At 34.1% G+C, this 24906-nt stretch overlaps 2 protein-coding genes across 2 annotated transcripts; both read right to left on the reverse strand.

Moving 5' to 3' along the window:
• Window positions 1–3254: 3254 nt before the first annotated feature.
• Window positions 3255–8276, reverse strand: LOC133290216 (ribosome biogenesis protein BRX1 homolog 1-like). The gene is made up of 9 exons (XM_061488275.1): window positions 8192–8276; window positions 7762–7997; window positions 7409–7550; window positions 6809–6887; window positions 6492–6616; window positions 5462–5563; window positions 3818–3886; window positions 3632–3730; window positions 3255–3554 (listed from the first exon to the last, which is right to left on the reverse strand). The coding sequence occupies exons 2-9, from the start codon at window positions 7980–7982 to the stop codon at window positions 3423–3425; spliced, it is 969 nt and encodes a 322-aa protein (XP_061344259.1). The 5' UTR covers window positions 7983–7997; window positions 8192–8276; the 3' UTR covers window positions 3255–3422.
• Window positions 8277–16814: 8538 nt separating this feature from the next.
• On the reverse strand, window positions 16815–19638 carry LOC133290181 (zinc finger protein CONSTANS-LIKE 2-like). Its single transcript, XM_061488235.1, has 2 exons — window positions 18775–19638; window positions 16815–17416 (listed from the first exon to the last, which is right to left on the reverse strand). Exons 1-2 carry the CDS (start codon window positions 19537–19539, stop codon window positions 17057–17059), a joined length of 1125 nt encoding a protein of 374 aa, XP_061344219.1. The 5' UTR covers window positions 19540–19638; the 3' UTR covers window positions 16815–17056.
• Window positions 19639–24906: the final 5268 nt, after the last annotated feature.

Here is a 24906-nt window from a genome sequence, read left to right on the forward strand (position 1 = left end):
TAGCAGCAATCACAGATGAAATTAATGCAACACCAACAATTGAAGAATTATTTGCTAAGATTTTACAAACTTCTGAACCGCTAAATGAAGCTTTGTTGGAAGAAGTTGTAAAAGCAATTGATATTGTCGTCGACGATGAGCCTGGATCTTTAGACCTTGAATCTCAAGAAAATAAGACAACAACTGTCCAAACACCTGAATTTCCGAAGTTAGAATTAAAAGAACTTCCACCCACCTTGAAATATGTCTACCTTGGCAATGGTGATACTTATCCAGTAATTATTAATAATTCATTGCTACAGGAAGATGAAGAAAAATTAATATGTGTTTTGAAAGAACACAAGACTGCTATTGGGTGGACCTTTTCAGATCTTAAAGGTGTAAATCCTTCTTTTTGTACACATAAGATTTTAATGGAGGATGAGGTCAAACCAGTTTGTCAACCACAGAGGAGATTAAATCCTACTATGAAAGAAGTGGTTAGAAAAGAAGTTGTAAAGCTTCTGGATGCGGGTATGATTTACCCGATATCAGATAGCAAGTGGGTAAGCCCGGTACAAACTGTTCCTAAGAAAGGAGGAAGGAAAAGAGAAAAAGGATTATTGTTTGAGTGTTTACACTTTACCATGATCTTTCTGTATTTAATTGTTTTAGCTAGTTTTTCCTTATTTATCTTACCTTCAACTCAGCCCCATTACAACCTGAATAAAGACCTCTTGATCTTTGTGCGTGTGAATTAAGTATGGAAAGTGAGAATATTATCAAGCTTATGAAAATATTGATACAGTGAAAATTTGAGTGAAACACTTACCCGGGTAAAATAAAATGATGCTAGCAACGGCGCCAAAAACTTGTTGACGAACTCGGCAAGTGCACCGGTCGTACAAGTAATAAAGTGATAAAGTAGAGTTGTCGATCCCACGAGGACTGATGACCAAGCAATAATCTATTTATTTAATTAAAGTTGGATCGATCATTAAAGGTTTTCTTGAGAATATTGTGATTAAAGTAAAAACAGAATTTATAAACTTATTTTTGGTTTTTAATATTTTAGAAATTTAATTCAGAATTAATTAAAGCTAAAAGAAATTGATTTAAGTTTTCAATAAAAAGGCGTAGTTAGGATTCAACTTCCCCAATGGTTTCTTAACGAGTTTGCTTATTCTTACGATTACATTCAAGATTAAATTATTAACAGCTCTTTCTATAATTAACTAAATCTCAATCCCTTGGTAATTTAATTCTTTATTCTAATCCAAAGCCTAATCCCTTAGTACTTTTTCATAAAACAAGCATTAACGCAAGAACTCACAGTTATAAAATTCACAAGTCTATCCCTAGATCATGTAAATTCCAGCAATCAACCAATCAGAATCACATACCAACATCCCTATTGTCATATATGACTCATGTGTTTATTTACGAGTGATCAAGTCATAAATAAAACTAAGCATAAATATCAGATTGATTGCATAATTTAGAAACAAGAATGTAATTCATAAGAATAAACAAACATCAACTAAGAACCCATTGGTTCTGTATCTTCCTAACTACTGAAAGTAAATTAGCTAGACATAATTATAAATGCAGAATTGAAATAAACAGTAAAAGAAATAAGGTTCATCGTAAAACTTGATTAATGGAGACAAATGATGATGCAAATTGCATTCGTTCCTTCTCCTCTGCAATGCTCCAGCATTCCTCTTCGCTCCTGCCTTCGTCTTTGTCTCTGACTTCGTCTTTCTCCGTGTTCCAGAATGTATTTTTACGGCTTCCTTCGCGTTGTATTTAAAGGGAAAACATTGGCTATAATTTCCTGAATCCGCTCGCTGAGGAGCTCGCTGAAGCGAGCAACTCAGCGAGCACTTGTTACTGGTCGCTCCCTTACTCGCTGGTGCGAGGACTTTTTCGAGATACTCGCTCATTCGCTCGCTTTAGCTAAGAACTTTGCGAGCTGCTCGCCCACTTGCTCGCTTTAGCGAGCAGTGGAGCGAGCGTTACCAATTTTATTTTATTTATTATTTAATCTCTGATTTCCCCGTTGCTCCGCGTATTCGTTGCCTCATTTTGTTACTTTGTTATTCCAGTATTCCAATCTCAACAACCTGAAACAACAACAAATATTTAGAATTTGTTTATTTGTTGGCAATTCATTCTGTTTTACTGTTTTATTGTTTTAATACTATATTTTTAACTATTTTAATAATTATTTAAACTCTTTTTAGCCATAAAAACATAGTGTCTTAGACACTTATCAGTAGGCATAAAATTTCAAAAAATACCCGGGTAGGGAGAGGTGTACCCGGGTAAGTTTGGTGGTCAACGGTCAAACAGGGGCAGATCAGTGTTATGTTTGTTAGGGAGGTTAAATTTTTGAAATAGTTTATAATAAAGGTCAATTTGGTAATTAATTATTAATAAAAGATTATAAGGGTCAAAAAGCCTCAGAATATGACAGGTTGATTTAAATTGGGTTGGTTGAATTAGATTTAAACCTGAATTTGTGTGCAATCCTAAGCCCATGTTATGGTTTGGGAAGGCTACCCCAAAACCACAACTTAAGCTTGCTAACCCAGCCTTTTAAGATTGCTGTCAAAATTAAATTTTTTAAAAAAATTTAGGAAGAATATACAAATTAAATAGAAGAAAATTTTCAAAACATAGCTGAACAAAAAACTGAAACCAAAGAAACCAGCAGCCATTTCCCATTTCCCGTTTCCATCAAGCAAATGCAAATGTACTCAAACGAAACAGAATTTCACTGATCAATTTCGTATCCTTGTAATGAAAAGCCAACAGTTTCTTGTAGATCTTTTGATTTTCGATAGCTAGACTTGTCACCTTGATTTGTGGGGAAAGGAATCAGAATTCTTAAACCAGTTTTGAATCTTGAAAAACCCAAAAAAGAACCTACACACTACACTAATCATAATCACATCTGACTAAGGGAACGTTTGTTTCTGCTTTTTAAAAGATAAAAATTAGTCAAAAAACAAATTAATTTCTTTTATGATAGTTAAGTTTTTTTTTTTTTTCAAAGGGGTTTTCCAGTTTTAAATTCTCTTTTAACCAGCTTGGGCTTCACAGTGTGTCCTCATCTAAAAACAATGCATAGGCTTCCTCTTTATAAGAATTATATATAGGATAAATCCATCGTACAACTAAGGATGGGCAATAAACTGCCCCCACAAGAATAAAAGAAAATAACATTGGAGAATTGCTAAAGTCTCCCTTTTATGTTAGAGATTATAATGTGATGATAAACAAAAGTACAACCTATATCATATCTCCAATTGAACATACAAAGCAATTCACAACATAAAAAGCCGCTATAAAGCATAGGCTTCCAACCAAAAAAACTACCAATTCATGCTACATAAAAGGCGAAATATGGATTTTTCTAATGATAGGTTTATTCAAAATTATTCTTTCCACATATCTGCAAACTCGTCAGGCTCTAGAGGATTAGACATCTCATGCATTTTCCTCCTTGTCTTTGCTTTGACCTTCTTTGAAAACTTTCCAGCCTTCTTCCTCTTCTCCAACGCTCGAATCTACAAGAACAACATATAGTTATTTTCAGCAGAAAACTAGAGAAATAAGTATATATGGAGAATATATTGATTCGTACCTGATTTGGTGAAACATAGAGTGGATTCTCATATAAAGTTGGGCCTCCAAAACTGCCACCAAAGATTTTAATCGGGTTCAAGCAGAATCGCGGACCAACCTAAACAAGTAGTTTGCACACAGCGGTTAAAGTAAAATATTAGAAATTGGCAGATGAAAACATAAATCAATAAGCTAATGTTAAGACCTCAATCAATGTCATTTTATCAAGGCCTCCTCGTGGTAACTTGTCTGACTCATTATGAGGAACAGAGATCTGCATTGGAATAAAGATGTTATTTTGTATGTAACATTGCTCAGTAAGCATTAGTCAAGAAGCAGAAAATAAGACAACACTGGCATGGCAAAGCCATGTTCACAAGTAACCACTTGTTTAATGGTGATGTACTTGCAGTAAATGACACCACTATCTCATTTAATTTATTAAGACAGCTCAATACATCATGAAATAAATAAAATTAAATTCATTAGATTAATATGTAATTCATAAAATGCATGAACAAGTAACTCCAGTATACCAATCAATAATGCATTAGCAGGTGGTGGATGCGGTGCATAAGACATGCAGATCTATATCAAATATGTATTTTCTTTTGTCCAAATCGTAGTGTAAATAATGTAATTACATAATAACAGCATCCAGCGGTTGAGTCCTGAACCGGTGGCTCATAGATATACCCTTAGAGGGTGTAGTATGTTGATCTAGGGGTACTTCCAGCAGCCATGGTATAGACCAAGGCTCTGTTAAAGCTTCCCATGTATATCAGTATCAAAGGAGGAGTGTGTGAGAGTGGCTAAGATGTGGTATCATTTGTGCAAAGTTAATATATATGAAGTGAGTAGAGAAGAAGATCCTCCTTTTCCCCAATGTGAGAGGGGCGTATTTAGAGAGGAAGTTCCCTCTCGGTCAAGCGTGGGAGAGAAGTTATGTGGCTGTACCACCTAGCTAGCCTAATTACTGAGGCTAGGCTTGCTGCCCTACTGTCATTGTGCAGTGGGCAGTAGTGCATAGGAATGAGGGAGAATCCTATGTTGTCCTCTAGAAGTGGACTTTGAGTGTTGACCCAACTGGTGGACTTGTAAATATGGGCTGGCCTAAACAAGTCCACTAACGACATTTTTAAGAATACAATGCAAATGACCATTCTCACAGGCTCGCACAGCCATCAAATGAAAATAAGATTTGATTCGATCAACACTAATTTGGTAAGGCTAAGCAATAATTAAATGAATAAAGTGGATCAGTAACATGCATTCCATAATACAATAAGGATTTAATTTTGACCCATTGGCAGTTTTAGGAGTTTTACACTACCAGTGAACCATATGGAGCCACTAATTCAAAACAGAAAATCAATTGATGACTTCCCTGCAATCTTAACTTGTGCAACTTTTTAGTTCATTGATATTATAAAAGGATTTACATTGATAGCAGATAAAATCAAGACTCTTATCATAATAGCCCTTATTCTCTGCCTTCAAAATTGTTGTGTTTAAGCATTCTTATTTCATATAAAGTCTATTTGTCAAGGAACCCATAGCTAATCCTTCAAATAAAAATGTTTAGAACTCGGCTACATTCCTCAGTAATGTTCCCAAGAAAGAAAAAATTTAGATTCTTCATCTGAAACAACTTCACTTCAGTCAATAAGCCTGGCTAACCAAAACAATCAATATAATAACAATCAAAATGTTCACACTTTTTGTTTGTTTAGTAGGTGGAATGAATGTCCAGAACAACAGATCTCGGTACTTAGCGTCAAAATTAATGCAAATTTGTAAAAGACGCACATGCCAATTCTTTAGATCTTGTGCAAATGAAAAGACAAACCTGGTAATTCCGGAACCATATATGATCATCAACTATTGAGAAAACAAAAACGTGATCATGGAAAGGCTTAGTCTTTCTATGGTCCTTGGGTGTTTCAAATACCTGAACGAAAGAAAGACAGAGTATGTCAGCAATAATCAAAATTGTGTGTATTTTACAATTTAATCACACGAAATACACACAAAAAATCCACTGACCACACTCAAATTCAATATTCAGGCCAAAATATCAGAATTAGAGAAAATTGTGAATAGGAATACATGAATGCAAAAGATCTCCACATCCTGCTCAATTTAAACTATGCCAAAAGAAGAATATAACATTAATCATAGTAGTTAATAGCGCAGCAATAGCACCGCGATCCGCACCGTATGGGCGTTGCGGTGCCTCGCAACAAGAAACCGCGTTGCGCTGCACCGGAACGCAATAGCGGCCATTGCAATCGCTTTTGCGGCCAAATCCCAGCCATATTGCTGTCATAAGGAAAAATGCCAATGTTGTCTTAAATTTAAATGTGTAACAGAAAATTTTTAAGGGTTTTTTAGCCTATCTGCGTCTCTCTCTACTTATGCTATCTCTGCCTTTAAAAGATGTTTCATTTTGTCATTATTTCTGTCATATATTTATTCTGCTATTTTCGCAACCGCAATCCGCTATAACGCTGTAGCGTTTCTCGGGGTTGGCCGCGACGTGCCACAATCCGCATTTGATAACTTAGACATTAATAGAATTTTCTCTGGTCAGTAATAATAATTTAAGAAAATACTCATAGGAAGATATGTGATAACTGTAGTATAAGATCACAAATACAGAAGTGCACATAAAAAAATTTCAATTAGACTAGGAAGAAGTTATCACCAAGAAGCAACAAAATAAGATGACATCATCAAACTAACCTTTACACTTGTATATGAGATGATATACACAAGAGTAATCAACATGTTGATTAGTGATTCCCTAATCTTTATTTCAGATGAAACTAGATAGACAATAAAGAAATACTACTTACAGGAAAGAAAAAATCAAGTACCTGTAACAACATTTCCTTTAACAGTTTCCAATGCGCATCTTTTTCAAAATTTGCTGAAAATGTCAAAATAGGGCGGGAACCGCTTAGGTGATTCCCAGTTAGCTTCAATTCCTCCATTGTGTGCACTGGAAAGCAATAGAGAAAAAAGAGAGATCAGTAAAATGGCATCAGAAAAAGTTAGAGAAAGAGAGAAACACAAACAATCATAATTCAACAAGAAGAATGAAGAAAAAGCGTACAGAGCCCAAACATTACATCATCATAGCAAACAAATTAGTATTTAGTAACTTACGATAATAATCAGATGAGAATATTACCAGCACTAACTAAAAATTTTACAGACGGGCCACCGGGGCATTTCGCCATCCAGAGATAAAGATCTTTATGCTTCCTGCACTGAAATTTATATACAAAAAAGGGGAGGAGATGACAGCAATCAGAATGTAACAAGTTGACCAGATTCAAAGTCTGACTTAGAATTAGAGTGCATAACGGAGCTTCAGTGCAAAATATTGCCCCACTCGTCAGAGTTCAGATTAAAACAACTGCTTAAATACATGGAAAAGCCAATTTGGGAGATGGGTGGGTGGGAGTACAGGCATGTTATGATTTAAAATGGGTAAAACACAAATAGATAAAATATAAAAAAATTCAGATACTTAATCCTATCAGAAAAAGGAAGTGATCATATAGATTCAAAAGTAGCCAACGATAACGTAACACATCTGAATAATGTCACCAACATTTGTGACCAATGAAAGAATTCCTTAAACCATAAACAGGCAGAAAAATTTCTAACTCAGCAATAGCATAAACATAATGATGCATATACTTATCTAGCTAACAACAGCATGACACATCGTACCTAATTTAACCTAAGATGGCACTGAAAAACCTTGCGACATAAAAAAGAATACCTCAAAAAATAAACAAGAGGAACAGTTTTTGAGCTCAACAAGCTCGTTCAGAGTGGCTCCTTTAGTTTCCTTTGATTCAACCTTGTTATCCTTCTTGCAATGAGGCAAAAGCGAGACCAAATTCAACATCAAATGACGGTACCTATAAAATAATGCAAAACACTCCACCCCATCAACACTATATACAAAAAGCAACCCACAAGAAAAAAACAAAAGTTTCTCTGTGCTTAATTTTACCCAAAACAAAATCTTTTTGATAATAATTTATTTGTTCTGAACACAAAATAACGAATCCAAACTCCAAACAAGCACAAACTCTGAATCTAAAACAAGATATGGTTCTGTGTTTGTACCTGTAATTGATTCGCCTTGAGCAAGTGACCAATACCTTCTCTTTGTTCCTAAATATTGGTGAATCACCATTACCCTTAATCTCAACCTCAACATCATCATTGACTTCATTTTTATCCTTCCATCCCAAAAGGGTCCTGGTTGGTCTCTCTGGAGCGGCATCTTCCTTTTTGGGCAGTGCCACAGCTTCAGTAGTCTCATTGTGCTTTCTCTTCTTCCCCATTTTTCTGTTAAAAATCTGTCATACCCAACAACCAAAATCACCAAAAAATAACATTTTGACAATAACCCACTTGCCTTCTTCATCTCAAAGAACAACCTCACAGCCCCACACACACACACACAAAAAGTACCAGTGGTGGCAACAGAACAACAAAGGCATGCACGAGAGAAAGGAAACGAAAGAAGAGAAAAAAGAGAGAAGAAACGTGCCTGGCTTTTTTCAGAGGAAGGAGATGAAGGATGAGGGTCGAACTGTTGGTAGCGTTCGCCGGCGGCGTTGGGCGGCGATGAATGAGTTTTGGCAAAGGCAGAAGAGGGTTTTGTACTTTCGAAAGGGAGTATAATACAGTTGGGCCCTATTTGGGCCAATGTTTTGGGCCAATTAAGCTAGGTTTATAAAAAGCCCACGTGTTTGAGTTTTGTGTGTTATGATTCGGTTTTCATTAATCTGTAGAGCATTGGTTTCCAAGTCAAGCTTCCAAGTTCCAAGGATTTCTAAAACCAACATTGTGCTTATTAACACATTGTAACGAGGTGTTTTAAGGGGGGGAACTCAAAGTGATACAAGATAAATCTATAAATCCTTATCCATTTAGAAATTCTGTTTAAGATCCAAATCTGAATTGTTAGGTGATTGATCAATTTGCCTTTTCTTTTAATAAAAATTTCTTAGTTTTCCCCATTTTTAAATTATATATCAATTTATTGATTAAATTTGACCGATATTTCCTTAAATAAAAATGTCACTTAAGTTCACCGACATTTCTTTGAATAAAAGTGTAACTTACTTGGGTAAGAATAAAACACTCGTTTATTTGAATGAATAAATCATTTACTTAAGTAAATGGTCAGCTAAATTTTAATTTTATTTAAAATAGATTGATATATAGTTTGGAAATAAAATATATAAATATACAATTTAAGGATTAACGAAGAATAATATTATAGAATGTAACATTGCTTTCTCGCATACACATCAAATAAGTAGGGTCCATGTGTTTATTTTCTCATGTGATTATTTTTCTCTCTCATTATTTCACTTTTTTTTCTCTTATTTGATATGTGTGCAGGAACACAATCTTACACCATGTAACATTATTCTTTTAACCCATAGCTAGAGGAAAAATGATAATTTTTTTGTTTTAAAAGGGATAATTTGGTCAAGGAGCTGATAAGTCTCTAAAATGAGACTTAAATCTCTTATTTGCTGACCTTAAAGTGTAGTAGATAATGAATTGGACATTCATATTTAACGCATTTCCAAGTAATTTGAATGTTTTAGCGATATGTTGTCATTTCAGGGAAAACAAGGAACTCAAGATTGAGATGAGCCCAAGCAAGCAAAGAAGAAAGCAGAGTGCAGCCCAACTCTTCAATCTTTTGAAAGGCAATATGGAAATTGAGTGAAGAGGAATAAAGACCAACAAGTTAGCCCAATCAGCAATGTTCAAAAGGGCAAAAAGGGAAATGAGAAGATTCTAAGGACAGAAGTAAGAAAGGAAGAAAGAAAGAAAGAAAAATCGAGAGCCACACATTTCAATCAAAAAATAGAACCAACACATCAAAACCCTAACCCTCTCTTCCTGGTTCGTTTGGTCATTCAAACACACCCAAATCAAACTCGAGCCATCATCCCTATATGATTTTGTTGAACCCTCGAGCCACAAGACCAATCCTTAGTCTCATCTCACCCAAACCCCAGTTACCAAACCCACAATTAGAACCTTTTCTTTGAGATATAAAAGAAGTGGAAAAGCTATTATCTCGATATAGTCTATGCCTAGTTAATTTTAGTTTTAGCTTGTAATTCTTTTTTTAGTTCATTTAGTGTTTTGAGCTCATTCCTTATTCCTTATGGACATGAGCTAAATTTCAAAAGGTTGAATCTAGCTGATATCTAAACCTCAGTGTTTGGATGGATGTTAATTATCTGAATTTTTAATATTTTATCTCAGTTGTTTAATGTTGTTTTTGTTGTGTAAACTTTTAGCATTTCGGCCAAATGTTAGAAGTTTATTTAGGAATGAATTGTGGGAAAACGACACATTCTGGACTTTGTATTAAGCCAATGGAATTGAACTAGAGATCATTAAAGGAATTTCACTTAGATACGAAGGTATACTCCATGTAACATTGGACTTGTGTTTCAAGAGTCCTAAATTCATTTGGCATAGGAATATGTAAGTAGTTGATTTTGGATAAAATAATTTTTAAGAGATTAAAAATTAATAAATGAGTTCCGTTGACTTGGAACTTTTGAATGAACAACTCGTTATGTTAATCTATTCATTTTTTTTAAGCACTATTGGGGAGGGAAAACCAAAGACTGAGCCTATTTCTCTACATATTTTCACAAACTTTTATTTCTTATTTTTCTTCTTGATTTCATTGTTAATTTCTGCTTTAAATTCTTTACATAAACCTTTTACAATAGAAAAGAAAAACAAAATACATTTCCAAGTTCAATTACTCATTACATTAATCAATTGATTTTTGATTCAATTATCAAATCTTTCAAAAACAGAAACATTTTTAGCTAGTTTAGTAAAGCATATTGTTGTTTTGATTTTTTATTTTTATTTTTACTTTTAGTTTTATTAGTCAAAATTCTGATACAGCAATTACTATTTTAATTATATGCCCTGTATTATTTGTTGTCGTATATACTTACACCCTACTTACATAAACATTAGCAAGACAATAGGAGCCAAATGTTATTGTGATGGAATCGCATGAAAAAAACAAACAGAAGACTAAAAAACCATGAAGTTGCTATTGACAAACATAGGCTATAAAAAGTTGATAAAAACGGCCAAATGAAATACAAAGTAAGGTTAAGGGAACATATCAGGTTAATGCTCAACGATTTAGTTGAAGGAATATCATGCAAACGCTTTTAATTTCCATCTCAAATGAAATACAAAGGATATGTAATATAAGATTTTCTTTCAATGTGATGAGAGTTCTAGAGGAATCAATATGACCCTCCACCACGTAGTAAAAATGTAATGTTTTTTGTCCCCTTACCAAGTGGTACAGTTCGTGTTTTAGATTGAAAAGTGCTACAGAAAAGTTCCCTGGTACTTTTTTGCCATCATGGAAGTGAATATTTCACAAAAAGTAGGAGGAAAACAAAAACTTTATGTGTTTGGTATAGTAGAATTTTTTTGGTGACCGGGAATCATGATTAATGGGAATTCAGTAGAAATTGAGTTTACTTGGAATCTTACGAAAGATGTGTTTGGTTCGCCAAAATATTACCGGAAATACTGGGTAAAAATTACTGATTCCATATTTGGTTTAGAACGAAATATGACTTGGAATATGAGGTTATTTTACAAAAATAACCCCAAACTATTTTTACTTTTGTAATTGATAGATTGGGTCTAGATTTTTATGTGTATTGGGGTATTTTTGTCTCAAAATTTATTGTTTTGCTTTCCCTTTACTTGGTATTCTGATTGGTATTCTGAATTACCATATTATTTTTGGTAATCTGAATAGTGACTTTTCTTTATAAATCAAATTACCGGTAATCCTTGGATATCCGGGAATCATAATTTATTCCTTCTACCAAACGTGATAATTACATTTACCAAAGAAGGATTACCGGTAATTCTCTCCAAAAACTTGAACCAAACACCCCCAATATTAAATTGAATCTATGGAAAGACATTCATAACCATGAGATTGATATATACCCATTGGGTAAGAAGTGGAACCCTGAATCAAGCCAATGCTTATTAAGTTTCAGGTTGTCACGGTCAATAAATATTGGAATAATCAATGTCTGCAATGCTATTTGCCACACGTAGTTAGTGATATAGCAGTCACCAATCATTACCACATTTCATGAGTGCAAAGCAATGATACCATACCGGAATAAAGGGTGACCGATTGGAATATTCCTTCTTTAACTCCGTATCTTAGAAGTTGCGTACTTGCATAATATACCCATAGTATTTGGTATGGTTACTATACTCATCTCAAATCACTAGTATAACTCTTGTACCTTTTTCTGAAAAATTAGAAGACCGTTTATTTTGATTTTGAACTCCGTTAAGTTAGTTTAAAAGGTGGTGAACTTGGATAAAACCTTTGGTTCAACAGGAATATCTGCATCTCTATTAAAAGAGAAAAGTTTTTGGGACTTAATGAAAAATATAAAGAAAAATATGTGTTGAAATAAAAAAAAAATTCTCAATTTAATAAAAGGGGATATCGAATTTGGTACTACCGCTGTATTGAAGAAATTTCCGTGAACTTGAATGATGATCCTATTTTTTTGTGATTAAAATATTATGAGTTTGAATCGAGAAATAATTCTTTTGCATTATAAAAATAAAACTGTGTATGAGTATTTCTTTCATCCTTAACTGCTAGTCGAGTTTTAATTTGAAAAGTAATTTTTTCTTGTTGTGTGGAAATGTTTTATGGAATGTTTAGTTCAACAAAAATGCTGTGTAGACATTTTTATTAAAACTTTAGTTTTATTAATATTGAAAGGGACATTAATCCTCACCAATAGAAAAGAAAGATAACATTAGTTTACCAAAAAAGAAGAATATAACATTAGTCATTTAACCCCCAAGGGTAGCTCAGTTGGCAAGCTGAGCTCCCAAGGGATTGCTTGGTGCAGGGATCAAACCCTGCCTCAAGCAGTTTCTTGAAAAATCTTTGGGGGCCAGAGGATAAGTCAAAAATCTTCGGTTGGGGGATTAGTCCCGTCCTTGTCGTATCCTGAGGGCATGGTGCCCGGAGAAGGTTGAATGGGAATACCTCCTGGCAATGTACAAAAAAAAAAAATTTGTTATGGTTGACAAACTATAGGAAAGTTATTCTTACTACCAAAATTTTCTACTACCAACTCACTACCTATCTAATCACCATTAGATCAACATTTTCTCTTTTTTCAAAAACTTTTTAGCATTCTCTCTCTTTGATTCAATGGTGATTAGATAAGTAGTAAGTTAGTAGTAAAAATATACTCCCTAGACAAACTAATAACTAGCATTGGCTCTTCAAAACAATAGTATCATGAAGGACTGTTGTTAAATTGCACTGCTCTTCAAAACTACCTCGTTCTTCAGATTGAGAGATTGGAAAATCGGAATATATTTTACAGAAGCATATAAAAAGGGTGAATTCGGGAATAAAAACACAATTATAACAAAAAAAAAAATTTGAGAGGCTAGAGAGAAGAGAGGATAATTTTGATAGATAGAGAGAGAAAGAGAGACTTAAATTAATAGAGAAAAGTGGGAATACAAGGGTGAGAAATTAATTGAGGAAGACGAGAATTGGATAATAGTTGGGAGAAAAATATTTTCTTCTTATTCTTTGGATTGGTCTAGAAACAACCATCTTACAAGAATAAGGTTGCGTATAAAAATTGTCATTACCTCACAGTGCTAGTTCAGCGGGGTTAATTGGGGAGTGATTTTTTTTTTTTTTATTCTTTCCATTGACCCACATTGCCCTTTATAACAAAAATAATACAATGGAATGGTATAAAAGTATAATAAATGATAATCTTAACTGATATAAATCACAATTGATTCATATCCGTCTAATTCTAATTGACTACAATAAATGAAATTAAATACAAAAATATAATAAATCCTAATTGATACTAATCATAATTAATTGACATCTGCTAACCATAATTGATATCAATCACTATTAATTGATATTGTATAATCCTAATTGACTACAGTAAATAAAATACAATGATTCAATAAATCCTAATTAATACCAACCATAATAGTCTCAATCTAATAATTAGTTAAAAATTATATCATTAACAATGGTTGATACATTCGAAGTCACAGAGGGGTCCCCAAAAGAAGCTGCACTTCTTTACTTTTATAAAAGGTGGCATGAGATACAAGTAGAACAAAGTAGAACTCGTGAAGGTTATTGTTGCATATTCATAAGAATTGATACCTCATGTTTGATCTGTATGTCACTCAAACTACACATTCAGATGAGATGAGCTTCAGACAGGTACATGCACCCACGAAATTGATTCTAAAGACAAAAAGAACACTGATTCCTATAGACTTCTTTTTTTTTTTGAGAAAAAAAAATTTTCATTCCACGAAAAGGTTCTAACATTTCTTACCACACATCTTTGAAATTTTAGATTAATATTACAAAAAAAAAAAAAAAAAAAAATCTATTACATTCCATGTTTGGATCTTATAAGGAGAGACTTACAATCTAAGTAGCCCTTTCCACGATCCGACTCTCAACGAGAGCATCAAATGATGCGGATCCATGGGATCACAATCCCAAAAACTAGATTAAAGGGTAAGAGTATCAAAGGTCTTATAAATCTCAAACTAGTTGCCTACTCAATCAACGTGAGACCAGAAAAAAATTTAAAAAAAAAAATCGCAAGCAAAACTAAAATACAACTCCTGCCTTGAGGCAGAGCTAGTAGCACAAACTAGGCAGAGATTTGAAACATCCAAATCTGCCATAACATAGCTCAGATCAGATTATCAGAAGATTCAAAGAGAAAACATATTAAATGCACATCTAAAACGTTTGATAATTAATGGCATACCTAAAATGTTGCTAGGCTTTCCTCATAGGCTTATAATGGATGAGAAGGATCTATACATGGAGTGGTAGATCTTGTATCTGCGTTTAGTATAGTAATTATACCATTTATTTACTATTGGAATATTAATGCAACTTCTTGTTAGGAATCCATTTTATACGGAGTTAAAGAAAGAATATTCCAATCGGTCACCCTTTATTCTGGTATGGTATCATTGCTTTGCACTCATGAAATGTGGTAATGAATGGTGACTGCTATATCACTAACTACGTGTGGCAAATAGCATTGCAGATATTGATTATTCCAATATTTATTGATCGTGACAACCTGAAACTTAATAAGCATTGGCTTGATTCAGGGTTTCTCTTCTCACACAATAGGTATATATCAATCTCATGGTCATGGATGTCTGTCCCATAGATTCATTTTGATATTAAAGGTTTTTTTTTTTTTCTACTTTGTGAAATATTCACTTCCACGATGCAGGAAACTTTTCTCTAGCATTTTTTTTTTTTTAATAAATCACATATATCTTTTACCGTTCGAGAATGGAATATCCATATCATGATGAAGCTAGCTGTCCTAAAGAAATTTTTTTGCATTCACAAGAACTTAAACTCAATACATTGATTAACCAGAATCAAGTATGTACCACTTGAATCAACTCTTGGTTTTTGTTTTGCACTTTCAATTTACAATACGAAGTGTACCACTTGGCAAGGGGACAAAAAAACATTACCTTTTAACTACGTGGTGGAGGGTCATGTTGATTCCTCTAAAGCTCACATTACATTGAAAGAAAGTCTTATATTACATAATTTTTGTGTTTGATGTATATGGCAATTGAAGCGTTTGCATGATATTCTTCAACTAAGTAGAGCATCAATCCCTACTCGCAGCCATGCTTTCACTGGAAAAGTTCTTTATTTGTTTCTTTAATCTATTCTCCATTTTCCCAATCCAATTATCTATCAACTAAAACAATCAAAAATCAGGTTAAAGCTGAAGTTTGAAAACTATGTTCATGCGTTTTGTATGTGATAAATCCATCATCACATTTGCAGAACTTTTCAAAATCTAAAGTATTTTAGCAGCTATGGCCAAAAGAAGATCATCCAAAGACATCTCTTTTCATCTTTTACAATATGCCAAAAGCCCTGATGATCTTTATATGATATAGATTCATTATATGCAGAGGAATGATAACGATGAAAAAACAAAATTAAATAAAGAGAAGGAACAGAGAGAGGAGATATAATTAACATGCTTTGGTCTTTGGCCTTCTTACAAGCACAAAGAAATGATTAAGTAATTGTACGCATAATTATTAAACTCTCCACTTTTCCATTCTCTCTCTCTCTCTTTTTTTTAAAGTATAGTCGGATCAGGATGGTGAGTATATCAACCAAAGTTCAAGCCAAAATCAAGTTCAGTGCACCTGAATGAATATTGTACAAATTTCCAGGTGGGGGGAGCTTCTGTAAATATGAGACATTCATTGAACATGAAGCATTTTCCGTTGAGATATATAGTCTCACATTGGTTGTATGTGCAACTAATGTAGAGTTTATAAGGCCTTGGGCACTCCCACTCTTTGAGCTAGCTTTTGGGGTGGTGTATCCCAAGGTTCTTTACATGATATCAGAGTCTCGCCACCCCCCACTTTCTCTTGTGGCGTTTCTTAGCACAGGTAGGCTGGGCCTGTTGCATTGTCCACACTTCAAGCCCAAAAGGCTCTCGTGTGAGGGGACGTGTTGAGATATATAGTCTCACATTAGTTGTATGTGCAACTAATGTGGAATTTATAAAGCCTTGGACACTCCTACCCTTTGAGCTAGCTTTTGAAATGGTGTATCTCAAGGTTCTTTACATTTTCAACAAATCGAAATTGGAAGAAAAAAAGAAAAAAAACTTCTTGTCATATGCCTTGTAACTAGATGTTTAATCTTAAGGGTGAACTTGTGGTGATGATAATGAGTTTTGGTCCCTAATTAATTGGATTAAAGTGATTACTAATTGTACCAGATGAGATGACAAAATAACACAAGTCAGAGTTTAGATACAAGCAAAGGCAGGACGGAAAAGCAGGTGTTGTCGGCCTTTCCGCTGCTATTGGTTTACCGCTACAGGATTTGCGCTCTCCAAGCAAGCATTAAGATAAAAGTTATAGGTTGGTTATCATCTTTATATTATATCAATTCTTATTCTAGCAATTACATAACCATGACAAAATTGAGAAAATCAAAATTTTCAAAATATGTTGACTGTAATTTAATAACTTAATATAAGGACTGTATTTACAAATAGCAATCTCATTCAAAACAGTAAAACAAATTAATAAAGCATATATCTGATTAGTGCAATTGCGAGTAATTAGATTACACGAAAAAAAAAAGACAGTATCAGTAGAATAACTTGGTAATAACACATAAATTGGTTGCCATTTTCTATTGATCATGTTTCTCAACCTTCTTCTCTGTCTTCAGTCCTTTTGTTCAACAGCATACTCAGAAAGAAGGAACAATGCCATATCCAACTTCTGTGATTAGTGTTGTGGAGAACATCTGATCCACTTCAGCATCTACATCAGTTCTCTTGGCAAATCGACCTTTTATACGGGGTCTAGTCTCTGCATAGGCCTTCCTTGAGGCATACCTGATTGTCTTCTCAAATTTCCTTGTCTTCTTTTTCTCCCTATACCTTAGGACTCTGGCCTCTCTGTCCATTGGAGTAAGATGAGAAGGCATCTGAATGGGAGGTCCAGAAAAAAGGTCAATTGTTCCTTTGGGGGGTCTTGAATGGGCAATTGAGACATCCCTGATTGTTGATTCTGGTACAACACCAACATCCATTGATGAAACTGAAACCTGATTTTCAACAAAAAAAGAAAGAAACAAAAATTAGTTACCAAAAAGCAAGAGATATCAAAAGTTTATGAGATCACAAGTTTAAGATAAATTTTCTAAGCAGCACTAGTGGCCTTATCCATGAAGCTGATAGAATCCACTTACAAAACTTGTTAGTTATTGCTTCATGGTAAAAGGAACACAAAGTATATACTACAACATAAATTTTGAAGGAAAGAAAGGTGACTACAACTGCATATCCGAAATATAAATTAATGAAATATGGCCCAATATTTGGAAAAATAAAAAAGCAAAGGCAGAAAGTTTTCTTGGGTATATTGGGGAAAACAATCTTGGAACCATTTCTAGCAAGAAAGCGTGACACCTAGGCCTTAGATTCCTTCCACTAAAGAAAAAAAAAAAGTGAAAAGAAAAAGGGTAAAGAGAGCTGAAAAGTTATAGAAAGAATCAGAGACCCCATTTCTGAATAAACTTAAGCAATCATAAGATCGGTACAAGTGTCAGTGTAATTAATGGCAAACGATGCAGTAGATAAACCAGGTATACAGAATTTGAACCAGAAAGTTAAGGCGTTTGGTTGAAGGTTTCTTATAAGTTAGACATGCATCTTAATATGTCATTTTTGGACTTTCTTGTTTGGTTGAAGTTTTTAAAAAATTTAGCTACGTATCTATTTTGCCTAGCCATCTACTTTTGTGTGAAAAATGTGTGAAAAATTGAAGGAAAAAATACTATTGAAAATACCTCTTTCAATTTCAAGTTGACTAGGCTAACGGTATTTTCAAATTGTGTGGATGTCAAAAATACGCTCTTCTATTACACAATAGCGTTTGCTACAAGGGTTATTTTATAATTTGAAGTTATTTTTTCCATCTATATTTTACCTCAAACCAAACATAGACTTTATAAATCTTACATAATTTGTCAGGTAAAAGTTTTTTTAACCAAACAACTTTTTTTACATTTTTCTACCAAACTCAGTTTTCAATTACATTTTTCTAGTATTCAAAAAATTTGTCGTGAAGCAAAGGCACCTAAGTTGGCATTGAACATGCCTGGAAAAGAAACTGATTGTGAATCCAACTATGGCAAAAACCATATGCCACTTCAAAAGTAGACACACACCACAAGTCAACTCAAAATCAGATAATATATATATATACCAAATCAAACCGCCCAAGAGTTTGATTTAGACTAATTTGAGGTTCACATGAATCAAACAGCTGTAAAATCCAATTTTGAAAGAGTGCCAACCAACCCAGAAGAATTTGCAAACAAAACCAGAAAATAAATTAAACAGTAAAATCTTTTATTAAACAGGTGAAATAAAATAAAAAAAGGGAATTGAAGAGGCTTACACTTTGACTAATAGAACCAGTGTAACTGAACCCAGCTTTGGAGGGCTCAAAGTCCAACCCAAGCTGAAAATGCTGTGCCTGCTGAACAGGAACCACACTATCACCACCATAGCTCTTCTGAGGAACACCAACACCATAATGTTGCTGCTGATTATAATGATCAGTAGCAGTAGTTGCAGTAGTAGTAGCAAAGTGGTTGTCACCACAAGAATTACAATCCACAAGGTCCAAATACTCATCAACTTCCCCACTAAACAAAAACCCAATATTACTCTGCTGATTATTGTTGTTGTTGTTGTTGTTATTATTGTTGTTGCTGTTCTTCACAGGATTCAACAACAACCAAGAAGCTGCTTCATTCTCATCATCCTCATCCTCTTCCTCCATTTCACCAACAAACCCTTCATCTTCACCATCACCCAAAAGGGTCGCCGGAGGACCAGAGATCGGAAGGATCGGAACACGGTGGTGGCGGCCGGCGAGAGGGTTGGCGGAGTGGATGTCAGCATCACACGAAGAACACAGAGAAGCCGCATCAGCCTTACACAGAAACGCCGCCGGAGCACGCTCGCAAGCCTCACACACCCACACGCGCTCGTGACGCGACGCCACGCGGTTCGCCGCGTGGATGCGCGCGTCGCAGCCGGCGCAGAGGTACGCAGAGTCGGCGCGGCAAAACACCGTGCATGCGGCGGATCGGCACGTGTCGCAGATGCGCGCCCACGTGGCTGTGGCTGTGGCAGTGGTGGCGTCTTCTTCCAACATTTGTGGAGTGATGAGGTTTTTTTTTTTTGTAAATGTTGTTAGACTCAGACAGTGTTTTGGTTTTCCCAAGGAAGGAAAAATATATGAAGTGGTGTTGTGTTTCGCAGTGATTGTTGTTTCTGTTTTTGGTGGTCTTGAGAGGAGAGAAAATAGAAGGAGAGAGAATCAATGTGCGACACGTGGCGGAAAGTTAGTGGAGTGGGAAAGTTGTGACATTATCTAGCTTGTGGGTGGTTGTGCTTTGGTGTGGGGGCCATGTTTGAGTCAGAGGGTAAGGGTGGTAGTGTGGAATAAATTTTTCGTAGTACTCTTGGACCAAAGATTCAGTGCATTCCATTAATAAAAATATTATATGTCAGTTAAATTTACTTTTTTTTGTCAAATTTTTTTTTTCTCCTATAATGTTTAATGCTCTTATTGATAGGATGTACTGAATCTAAGTATAACCGTAATATCAAAGATTTATGCGATAGTGTGGTACTACTAGCCTAGTACTGTTATTACTGTGGTTGGTCTCCTTTCCTTTTCCCTTTTCCATAGGGAATGCTATTATACATTGCTACAACAACATTTAATATGAACATTACATTTGGGTTGGTTTGTTGTTTGTTTGCAAGACAGTGCAATCAGCCATGTGTGTGTTAGTTTGTATTGTTTGTGTATAGTGGTCAATCTCAGCCTCACGTTGCTCTTTCGTCACTAGGTTTGGTTAAACTTGTGTTACACTTGCTACGCCTTAGTCTTGGGCTAAAGCACCATTTTAAAATTTTTAGACAAAAGAATTGTCCGTTTAAAGTTGATTGGATAAGTTTTTCCAAAGTAATGCAGTCAAACATGTCACCTATGCTGACGGGACTAGTGCCGTCACTGATACTGACGGGACTCGTGCCACGTCAGCGCCACGTAGGCAGTCCAATTACCGTAAATCTTCGGAAGACCATAACTTGTGACTCGGGTATCCAAATCAGATGATTTTTTTTTATTTCATATAACTTTTCGAGATCTACGCAATGATACCTCATTTGACATATTTTATCTCCCACAAACATAGTTTGAATTTGTAACAATTGTATCACAATCACAAGAGTGTTTATCCATAAGACTATATTTATGGGAGATAAAATATATCAAATGAAGTGTCATTACGTAGATCTCGAAAAGTTATATGAAATCAAAACAAAAAATCATCTGATTTGGATACCCGAGTCACAAGTTATGGCCTTCCGAAGCTTTACGGTAATTGGACTGCCTACGTGGCACGAGTCCCGTCAGTATCAGTGACGGGACTAGTCCCGTCAGCATAACTGACATGTTTAACTGCATTACTTTGGAAAAACTTATCCAATCAACTTTAACCAGACAATTCTTTTGTCCAAAAACTTTAAAACGGTGCTTTAGCCCTTAGTCTTGTAATTAGAGATACTGATGCCTCACCAAAAATTCATCTTTGTTAAAGTGATAACGTGGAGCATGTCTTTCCATTAAAAATAAAAAATGAAGATCATGAGAGCATGTGGGTCCTCTTTCCTTCCCTTTAGGCCTTTATTATGTTGTAGCAAACTGACTTCGAGTTAGTTTTTGTTGTTTTGAATCAAAGGGAGGGGTTGAAAGAGGGAAATCTGCGCTTGGAGAATCTATATGGACGATAAAGAATCATAGTAAAAAAGGGCATACCTAATACCCAAACGGGAAGAAATCCTGCATGGGATGTGGGTAAAGTATATAATAGCACATCTACTTTTGTTTAATTAATTACTAAAATTTGCTAGCATATTATTAATTTGCATTAATTTGGCTCAAATGATTTGAATCCTAGGTTTCATTTTTTTTAATGTATACAACTTGGTTGACTACTTTTTGTTGACTAGCATTTTTAAATGATGAGAAGTGAACTTGTTTGTGAGTGGTTTCATTTTTTTTTTAACGTGAGTGGTTTCACTTCATATTTTATATTTGATTATATGTTGTATTGGGTTGGTAGCATGGGTGCTAAACAAACCAGGGGTGTTTGACTCGACTTGTGAAGACCTGAGTTTACATGTCTAAAATTGGTTGTTGGTACCAGACTTGAACTTGTATAAAAGTTTATTTAATAAAAAGGTCCCAGACTCCAATTCAAAAGTTCGGCCTTAGAGCCTCTCAGGCTGGCCTAATATATTATTATTATTTTATTTTATATTTTTTATACTACTTGTAATAGCCCTCTATTTTTCCTCAATCCATTTCACCCTATTTTATTGGTTAAACATACTTTTTTTCCTATATTATGTTATTTAGGTATACATTGAATTTATGAATATTTATAGAATTGCTAGTGTTGTTGATTGTATATTCTGTTTGGATAAATTTTTGTTGTTTTATTTTTTTAAAACAGGCTAAACCATGGTTTTATTTTTTGTAAATAAGTTAGGCCGGAGGCCGATAATTATATTTATAACAAGTAATAAGCTTAGTCAGACTAACATATTTAAACACAGATTTAGCATTTTAAGACCAAAGCTCGGCTCGGCTCGTTAATACTCCTAGTCGGTAGCACTGCCTTCTTTTATTATATTGCTAAATCATTTTAGGCTAAATCTTTTCTTATGTTACAGGCAATTTTTTGTCTCATGCCATAGAAACAATGTTCTGGTGGGTCCCACCATTTTTTTGAAAACATAAAAAAAAGTTAAAAAAAAAAAAACTATTGTGAGGTGACAGGAGATGATTTTTCTTCAATGACAGAAGAAAATCATCTCCCATCATTTTATGTCATAAGTGAGAATTGATTGTGAAATCTGTTTTCACTTGGACCAGAGTCCTAATATAATAACTTTGAATAATTAATTAAAATTTGGCATGAGAGACATTTTTATCACAGATCGACAAGTGGAAAACAATTGGGGCTGTGGACAAGTAAACAACGGTGCTAGTATTAACTAACAAGAGACGACTTCAATCCAGGGTAGAGTTGGGAGTTAGCGGTTGGGCTACTTGATATGAAGAATGATGCTGATTGCTTGAAAATTGAAATGAATATGTGTTAGGCAAGTATAGGAATGTATGTGTATTAATTACATTGGGGTAACGAAATATGTGTTTTTTTTTTTTTTTTTGTCAAAACACTAGAAGGTAGCAGAGATTATGATTTTGACCCACTGGCTCAAAATAATGGATATATGAAGCAATTTTTGTCAATGATGAGCAAGGCATTGAAACAGCACCTACCAATAAAATTTGTGGAACTGTTACATGGTGTGGAGCATATTGTGTGAAGCATCTCTATGTAAACATCAAAAAAGCGTGGTGGGGTAACTATTCTTAGAGAAAATGTCCTTGTAGCCTCAAAGATAAATTACATTTCTAGAATGCATGAGAAAAGACAAATTGGCTTTGTTGAAACAATGGCTAGTGAAGCTTAATTATGACATTAATGAATTCATCTCCTGAATGTAGGGTTAGATAATAAACAACATCTTAGGAGCATTCAATGGGATATATAGTAGATTCTTAGAGACAGGCGATCAGCTAATGATTTCTATATTCGAGGGGATTCAAGGTTCTGTGATGACTAAATTTGCGAATAGTTTGTTCATATATATTTATTTATTTTTACAAGGATGACACAAAGATTTCAACTATTAGAGAGATATAATATAAATAATTATTAATGCATTTTAAAAAAAAATAACCTCATTTTAAAAGGAACTTTAATTTGTTGTTGAACTTGAAGCCTTGTTCTTGCATACGGTAGAGTTTGCTAGGGTTGCCCAGCGTGCATACTTTATCCTGCTAAAGGGAAGACACGTGACGCCTTGACACTAACTATTTTGTTGCCTATAAATGGAGAGAATGCGTGGCCACTAATTGAACTGCCGAGAAAAAAGCAAAGAGAAGTGAAATATGGATTATCGAATCTATCTAAATGAGTTGTCTAATGAATTGTTTTTTAGGGATATGTTTGGATGAAGGATTTTGAAGGGAAAAGAAAATGGGGTAGATCTTTTATTTCTGAATTAAGAGAGTTATATAGTATTTATTAAAAAAAATATAAATGATGATTGGAAAGTTACATGATAATTTATCATTTTAAAAAAAATTATTAAATAAGAGAATATATACTTAAAATAAAAAATACATTTCCACTTTCTTTTCTTTTTTAAAAAAAAAACTTCCTAAACATATTTAAAAAAATAGTAAAAGATTTGTGTTAAATAAATTTTGAATAGTATTAATTACTTGTAATTTGTTTATGTTCTTTACATTTTTATAAAGACTAAATAGTGATTTACATCGGATTAAATTACTTTTAAGAAGCTTATAATGGAAAATCTGCATGACTACATGTTTAATGCGAATATAAATACCCTCAACCTTTGACACTAACATGATTGTCATGCGGATATAAATAAAGAAAATGTTATACTTATTATTTATTTATTTTACTATCAAATTTTAACTGTTGATTTTCGTCAATTTAACGATTATAATTTATTGAAATTTAATAATTAATTAATAAGTGTGATCCAATAAATTTTAATCATTAAATTAACGAAAATCAACGGTTAAAATTTAATAATAAAAGACAGTAAAAAAATAATAATGAAGATAACATTTTCTTTACAGTACAACACATCAGCATCCCCAATGCTGACTTGTCTCAACCTTATTTACCATACGTTGTTGATGTGGAGCACTCTGAATGGCAATGCTTCTTCAACCACAACAACAGAATTAAGGAGACTCAGAAACACATCGAATATCAAATAGCCACGTAGGAACCCAATAGATTAGGATGGATGTACACCACAAGGGTTGGTTGTCCTGGCTAGTATGCTGACCCTTATCTTTTCCCTTCACATGGCATGTGGGTCACCCAAGAGGTTGTTTTTCATCAATTGCTGCTCCAACAAAACAAAAACAAAAATGAATGTTCCGTTCCCTTGTGATATCAATCAGGGCTCAAATATTTACTTTGTGTGGTGGGGGGACTAATTCAAATTTGCTTTGGCTTCTATCATGATACTCTTTCCAGGGAGATTGATGTATACAGTACTCTTCTCATTTAATGTGTTTCTTTCTTTATATCCTTTTTCTTTCTTTTCTTTATGTTGTTGTTTTGTTGGCTGTACATTCTTTTGTGATACAAGACAACACGTAATGATGTTTAGCAACTTGATTGGACTGCGAATTTCAATTTGAATTTTATTATTCAAAACGATTATATAATAACAAACAAATTATAAATGTAATCAATATATATGAAAGACAAGGAGGAATATGGTTGAGAGCTGCTTAATATATTTGGGATGTAAATCATTATATGGGTGTTGTCGCTAACAGAGGTAGAGACCAAATTATACGGCGACATCCCAAGGGTGTGAAGTC

This window comes from Gastrolobium bilobum, unplaced genomic scaffold (genome assembly GCF_033153095.1).
Source record: "Gastrolobium bilobum isolate Gb01-03AN ecotype WA unplaced genomic scaffold, APGP_CSIRO_Gbil_v1 utg17055, whole genome shotgun sequence".
Classification (NCBI taxonomy): domain Eukaryota; kingdom Viridiplantae; phylum Streptophyta; class Magnoliopsida; order Fabales; family Fabaceae; genus Gastrolobium; species Gastrolobium bilobum.

Coding starts and splice junctions, on each gene's coding strand:
- LOC133290181 (XM_061488235.1), bottom strand. CDS start 19,539: ATGTTGGAAGAAGACGCCACCACTGCCACAGCCACAGCCACGTGGGCG. Junction 17,417..18,774: donor CTGGTTCTATTAGTCAAAGT/GTAAGCCTCTTC, acceptor GTTGAAAATCAG/GTTTCAGTTTCATCAATGGA.
- LOC133290216 (XM_061488275.1), bottom strand. CDS start 7,982: ATGGGGAAGAAGAGAAAGCACAATGAGACTACTGAAGCTGTGGCACTG. Junction 6,617..6,808: donor AAAATTTTTAGTTAGTGCTG/GTAATATTCTCA, acceptor ATTGCTTTCCAG/TGCACACAATGGAGGAATTG. Junction 3,555..3,631: donor TCTATGTTTCACCAAATCAG/GTACGAATCAAT, acceptor TTGTTCTTGTAG/ATTCGAGCGTTGGAGAAGAG.